This window comes from Salmo salar, chromosome ssa09, assembly GCF_905237065.1.
Source record: "Salmo salar chromosome ssa09, Ssal_v3.1, whole genome shotgun sequence".
NCBI lineage: Eukaryota > Metazoa > Chordata > Actinopteri > Salmoniformes > Salmonidae > Salmo > Salmo salar.
In genome coordinates this window covers 147,696,452-147,703,951 of record NC_059450.1, presented here as the reverse complement: position 1 = coordinate 147,703,951, position 7,500 = coordinate 147,696,452, and the positions used below count along the sequence as shown (strand labels likewise).

The 7,500-nt window shown below is 47.3% G+C and overlaps 1 protein-coding gene across 2 annotated transcripts in view; it reads right to left on the bottom strand.

Moving 5' to 3' along the window:
- LOC106593519 (cGMP-dependent 3',5'-cyclic phosphodiesterase) overlaps positions 1–7,500 on the bottom strand; it is a 262,404-nt gene that overhangs the window by 184,033 nt on the left and 70,871 nt on the right. The window contains exon 1 of one of the 2 annotated variants that reach the window (XM_045724808.1): positions 2,268–2,365. The exons of the other annotated variant lie outside the window; for it this stretch is intronic. Within the exon in view, the coding sequence (XP_045580764.1) occupies positions 2,268–2,275 (8 nt within the window). The 5' untranslated portion in view covers positions 2,276–2,365. Of the gene's footprint in view, positions 1–2,267; positions 2,366–7,500 lie in introns of those variants that run through there. 2 annotated transcript variants of the gene reach the window in all.

Here is a 7,500-nt window from a genome sequence, read left to right as displayed (position 1 = left end):
CTGTTGGGGGAACATGAGGACCAGGGTTGGACTGTTGGGGGAACAGGAGGACCAGGGTTGAACTGTTGGGGGAACAGGGGGACCAGGGTGGGACTGTTGGGGGTAGTTATGGACCAGGGTGGGACTGTTGGGGGTAGTTATGGACCAGGGTTGGACTGTTGGGGGTAGTTATGGACCAGGGTGGGACTGTTGGGGGTAGTTATGGACCAGGGTGGGACTGTTGGGGGAACAGGAGGACCAGGGTGGGACTGTTGGGGGTAGTTATGGACCAGGGTTGGACTGTTGGGGGACCAGGAGGACCAGGGTGGGACTGTTGGGGGAACAGGAGGACCAGGGTGGGACTGTTGGGGGAACAGGAGGACCAGGGTTGGACTGTTGGGGGTAGTTATAGACCAGGGTTGGACTGTTGGGGGACCAGGAGGACCAGGGTTGGACTGTTGGGGGTAGTTATGGACCAGGGTTGGACTGTTGGGGGAACAGGAGGACCAGGGTTGGACTGTTGGGGGTAGTTATGGACCAGGGTTGAACTGTTGGGGGTAGTTATGGACCAGGGTGGGACTGTTGGGGGTAGTTATGGACCAGGGTTGGACTGTTGGGGGAACAGGAGGACCAGGGTTGGACTGTTGGGGGTAGTTATGGACCAGGGTTGAACTGTTGGGGGTAGTTATGGACCAGGGTTGGACTGTTGGGGGTAGTTTTGGACCAGGGTGGGACTGTTGGGGGTAGTTATGGACCAGGGTTGGACTGTTGGAGGTAGTTATGGACCAGGGTTGAACTGTTGGGGGTAGTTATGGACCAGGGTTGGACCTACTGCTGTAATACCTACAGGGTAGCAGCTGTCCAACAACACAAACACCAATAAACTACACAAATACATCAATCAATCATATCAACTGAAAAATATCCACTTATATAACATTGCTGCAACAGCTCAACCTGAAATATTGTTGTGGCCTCGATGCAAATTAATTTGATTGAGAATAAACATTGGAAATGTGCATGTGCACGTACGCACACACACACACACACACACACACACATCCATATAGCGTGACATGTGTGGATGAGAGTTTTGGCTGCAAACATCATCCCTACTGGAGGAGAACAAATGAGAGAGAGTCTGAATGAGCTGCTACACACACACACCTTTTTGGGATTTCTGTCCTAACACAACATGGGCAGTCAAACAACAGGAAACCAACACTGACACACCTTACTGCTTACAATAACAAACACACACACAAACACACACACTAACATAAAAATACAAACTCCCAAACATACAAACTGACACAATAGAAAATCAACTGCACACTCAAATTACTAATACCAACGCTCCGTTTCCAAATACAATGTATACTTTCCACATGATCCAGCCATCAGAACCACAGCCCAGCTACACCACACACACACACACACACACACACACACACACACACACACACACACACACACACACACACACACACACACACACACACACACACACACACACACCACACACCACACACCACACACCAGACCAGAGACAGACAGAGACAGAGAGAAACAGGACAGGAGGAGGACAGACTGATAGAGACAGAGAAAGGGGACAGGATGAGGATAGACTGACCGAGACAGAGAGAAAATAGGGGGAGAAGAGTAGGGACAGGAGGAGGACAGAGACAGAGAGAAACGGGACAGGAGGAGGACAGAGACAGAGACAGGAGGAGGACAGAGACAGAGACAGAGACATGAGGAGGACAGAGACAGAGACAGAGACAGGAGGAGGACAGAGACAGAGAGAAACGGGACAGGAGGAGGACAGAGACAGAGACAGAGAGAAACGGGACAGGAGGAGGACAGAGACAGAGACAGAGACAGGAGGAGGACAGAGACAGAGACAGAGACAGGAGGAGGACAGAGACAGAGACAGGAGGAGGACAGAGAGAGACAGAGACATGAGGAGGACAGAGACAGAGACATGAGGAGGACAGAGAGAGACAGAGACAGGAGGAGGACAGAGACAGAGACAGAGACAGGAGGAGGACAGAGACAGAGACAGAGACAGAGACAGGAGGAGGACAGAGACAGAGACAGGAGGAGGACAGAGACAGAGACAGAGACAGGAGGAGGACAGAGACAGAGACAGGAGGAGGACAGAGACAGAGACAGAGACAGGAGGAGGACAGAGACAGAGACAGGAGGAGGACAGAGAGAGACAGAGACATGAGGAGGACAGAGACAGAGACAGGAGGAGGACAGAGAGAGACAGAAGGAACACTTACTGTGACATGAGGAGGAAAGAGGAGACACTCTGTCGTAATGAACACACAGTTAACACGCCAATACTCTCTTTACTGAAATCACACCACAGAGCACTACTGTAACAAAGTGTTTGTGTGTGTGTGTGTGTGTGTGTGTGTGTGTGTGTGTGTGTGTGTGTGTGTGTGTGTGTGTGTGTGTGTGTGTGTGTGTGTGTGTGTGTGTGTGTGTGTGTGTGTGTACGCGCAGGATGACATTTCCCCAGGTCATAGTTTGGTGCTTCCTTCCTGACGCAAAAACGCAATCCCGCAGGCACGCCCACACAAACACACAAACACACACACAACATACACACATACACACTCAACATACACACACACACACTCAACATACACACACACACACACACTCAACATACACACACGCGCGAACACACACACTCAACAGAACACACACAGACAAACACACATTCACACACACTCAACATTCACACACAGACAAACACACACGCGCACACACACACACACACACACACACAACATACACACACAAACACACACACTCAACACACACACACACACCCACTTACATAAACACGAACACTGGACACAAGCTAGCAATAGAGGTAATGTTGGGGTGGGCGTAACACGGCAAACTACACACACAGCCAGGAAAGGGAGAGGGTGAGGAGGTGAAGGAGAGAAAGAGGGATAGAGAAAGAGATGGAATGAGAGAAACAATAGATGAAGACGAGGGGAGGAGCAGGGGATTCTGGGCAGGATGGATTCAGAGAGAGGAAGAAAGAAACCGGGTGGAGATCATTGAATCAGATTGAATCTAATTTTACATTAGAGTTGACCTACTAAAACAAAAAACGATTCTACTTTGGAAATATTTCTTTTGTATTTATTGAACTGAATTAAACTGGATTAAACTGGGCTAAACTGGATTAAACTGGACTAAACTGAATTAAACTGGACTAAATTGGATTAAACAGGATTAAACTGAATTAAACTGGATTGAGATAATTATGTATACTATACACTTTTATCCAAAGCCACTTACAGTCAAGTGTGCATAAATGTGGTCCCGGGAATTGAACCATTTATACAGGCGTTGCAAGCATCATGCTGTACCGACTGAGCTACAGAGGAAGGCGGGGGAAAAATATAGAGAAGATCAAAAGTTGAACCATGATTAGCGTTAAACCACACTAATGTAGATGTACTGTGTTGGAGGGCCATTAGGGATCCCATTCTAATAGGAAGACTACTGGGTTTGTATCCTCTAGGAGGAATGTGCAGTTCAAAGCATTACCCTTCCTTTACATTAGGAATCACATGACCATGCCTTTAGATTAGGAATCACATTACCCTGCCTTTAGATTAGGAATCACATGACCCTGCCTTTAGATTAGGAATCACATTACCCTGCCTTTAGATGGGGGAATCACATTACCCTGCCTTTAGATGGGGGAATCACATTACCCTGCCTTTAGATTAGGAATCACATTACCCTGCCTTTAGATTAGGAATCACATTACCCTGCCTTCAGATGGGGGAATCACATGACCCTGCCTTTAGATGGGGGAATCACATTACCCTGCCTTCAGATTAGGAATCACATGACCCTGCCTTCAGATTAGGAATCACATTACCCTGCCTTTAGATGGGGGAATCACATGACCCTGCCTTTAGATGGGGGAATCACATGACCCTGCCTTTAGATGGGGGAATCACATGACCCTGCCTTCAGATTAGGAATCACATTACCCTGCCTTTAGATTAGGAATCACATGACCCTGCCTTTAGATGGGGGAATCACATGACCCTGCCTTTAGATGGGGGAATCACATGACCCTGCCTTCAGATTAGGAATCACATTACCCTGCCTTTAGATTAGGAATCACATTACCCTGCCTTTAGATTAGGAATCACATTACCCTGCCTTTAGATTAGGAATCACATGACCCTGCCTTTAGATTAGGAATCACATTACCCTGCCTTTAGATTAGGAATCACATTACCCTGCCTTCAGATTAGGAATCACATGACCCTGCCTTCAGATTAGGAATCACATGACCCTGCCTTTAGATGGGGGAATCACATGACCCTGCCTTTAGATGGGGGAATCACATGACCCTGCCTTCAGATTAGGAATCACATTACCCTGCCTTTAGATTAGGAATCACATTACCCTGCTTTTAGATTAGGAATCACATTACCCTGCCTTTAGATTAGGAATCACATGACCCTGCCTTTAGATTAGGAATCACATTACCCTGCCTTTAGATTAGGAATCACATTACCCTGCCTTCAGATTAGGAATCACATGACCCTGCCTTCAGATTAGGAATCACATGACCCTGCCTTTAGATTAGGAATCACATTACCCTGCCTTTAGATTAGGAATCACATTACCCTGCCTTTAGATTAGGAATCACATTACCCTGCCTTTAGATGGGGGAATCACATGACCCTGCCTAAAGATTAGGAATCACATGACCCTGCCTTCAGATTAGGAATCACATGACCCTGCCTTCAGATTAGGAATCACATCATCTTTTCCTTCAGGACCATAATAGCTGTTGCATGACCATTCTACATTAAAACTCCTTAAGAAGATCTTGCTCCCTGCTCTACTGGGAACTGGCCAGGCTGGTCACTCACTGGCCTGGGGAATTCCTCCCTATCCTACCCTGCCTTTCTAAGGTCTTCGAAAGCCAAGTTAACAAACAGAATACCGACCATTTCGAATCCCATCGTATCTTCTCCGCTATGCAATCTGGTTTCAGAGCTGGTCATGGGTGCACCTCAGCCACGCTCAAGGTCCTAAACGATATCATAACCGCCATCGATAAGAGACATTACTGTGCAGCCGTATTCATCGACCTGGCAAAGGCCTGGCAAGGGCTTTTTTAAATAAAATAAAAACATAGCCCTAACCTTAACCCCTCGGGATTAATACCTAAACGTAACCCTGTACGATGGGGTTGAAGTCAGAGTTCTGTAAAGGACAGTAAAGTTCTTCAAAACCGATCTCGACAAACAATTTCTGTATGGACATTTCTTTGTGCATAGGGGCATTGTCATGCTGAAACAGGAAAGGGCCTTCCCCAAACTGTTGACACAATGTTGGAAGCACAGAATTGTCTAGAATGTCATTGTATGCTGTAGTGTTAAGATTTCACTTCACTGGAACTAAGGGGCCTAGCCCGAACCATGAAAAACAGCCCCAGGCCATTAATACTCCTCCACCAAACTTTACAGTTGGCACTATGCATTGAGGCAGGTAGACCATCTCTCGTCCGTCAAACCCAGATTCATCCGTCGGACTGCCAGATGATGAAGCGTGATTCATCACTCCAGAGAACGCGTTTCCACTGCTCCAGAGTTCAATGGCGGCGAGCTTTACACCACTCCAGCCGACGCTTGGCATTGCGCATGGTGATCTTAGGCTTGTGTGCAGCTGCTCAGCCATGGAAACCCATTTAGTGAAACTCCCGACAAACAGTTCTTATGCTGACGTTGCTTCCAGAGACAGTTTGGAACTCGTTAGTGAGTGTTGCAACCGAGGACTGGCGATTTTTACGCACTTCAGCCGTCCCGTTCTGTGAGCTTGTGTGGTCTACCATTTCGTGGCTGAGCCGTTGTTGCTCCTAGACGTTTCCACTTCACAATAACAGCACTTACAGTTGACCAGGGCAGCTCTAGTAGGGGAGAAATTTGACGAACTGACTTGTTGGAAAGGTGCACCCTATGACGGTGCCATGTTGAAAGCCACTGAGCTCTTCAGTTAGACCATTCTACTGCCAATGTTTGTCTATGGAGAATGCATGGCCGTGTGCAATATTTTATACACCGGTCAGCAACGGGTTTGGCTGAAATAGCCAAATCCACTAATGTGTAGGGGTGTCCACATACTTTTGTGTATATAGTTTATCTATCTTCCGTTTAACATGTATCTGTTTTTCTGTAGTGTTTACTGCTATTCTCTAATGATAAAATACAGTCAACTTAATCCTGCCTACTTTATTGTAGAAGAGGAGAGAGGTAAAGGAGGAGAGGAAGAGAGGAGAGAAGGGTAAAGGAGGAGAGGAAGAGAGAAGATAGGGGAGCGGAGAAGAAGAGGAGGGGAGAGGGGAAGGAGGAGAGGAAGAGAGGAGAAGAGGGGAGAGGGGAAAGAAGGAGAGGAAGAGAGGAGGGGAGAGAGGGAAAGGAGGAGAGGAAGAGAGGAGGGGAGAGGGGGAGAGGGGGAAAGGAGGAGAGGAAGAGAGGAGGGGAGAGGGGGAGAGAGGGAAAGGAGGAGAGGAAGAGAGGAGGGGAGAGGAAGGGAGAGGGCGAAAGTAGGAGAGGAAGAGATGAGATAGGGGTAGAAACACACAGTAAACAGGAAGAACAGCGAAACACACTCTTATTTTTGTCTAGAATGATCCCCCTCTTCTAAACAACAAAGTAGTCCTGATCACTCCATGCAGGCTGGGAGGAGAGGGGGACAGGGGGGAAATAGAGGGGAATAGTGATATGAGGGTACAACAGAAAGAGAAGGGATGAGAGAGGGGGGGTAGGTGAGCTGAGGGGATGGAGGGAGAAAGCAAAAGATGAGAGGATGGAGCGAGGGAGGAGAAGGAGAAGGAGAGATTAAGTGAAATGGTTTGCTCTGCTGAAAGAAAAGGTGACCTGACTTGACAGGAGATCAGAAATTAGTATAACCCCAATATGCCCTGCTGTGTGTGTGTGTGTGTGTGTGTGTGTGTGTGTGTGTGTGTGTGTGTGTGTGTGTGTGTGTGTGTGTGTGTGTGTGTGTGTGTGTGTGTGTGTGTGTGTGTGTGTGTGTGTGTGTGTGTGTGTCATAATGGTTGCTAAGGCAGCACTTGGTCCGGAAGTGCAAGAATTACAGAACAATTACATCAACAAATTCCACGTTATGATGCACTGTGCGCGCACACACACACACACACACACACACACACACACACACACACACACACACACACACACACACACACACACACACACACACACACTAGAAAGAAAGAAAGAAAGAAAGAAAGAAAGAAAGAAAGAAAGAAAGAAAGAAAGAAAGAAAGAAAGAAAGAAAGAAAGAAAGAAAGAAAGAAAGAAAGAAAGAAAGAAAGAAAGAAAGAGAGAGGTGGGGGAGAGAGAGAGAGAAAGGGAGAAAGAGAGAGAAAGGGAGAAAGAGAGAGATAGAGAGAGAAAGGGAGAAAGAGAGAGATAGAGAGAACAGCAACACAAT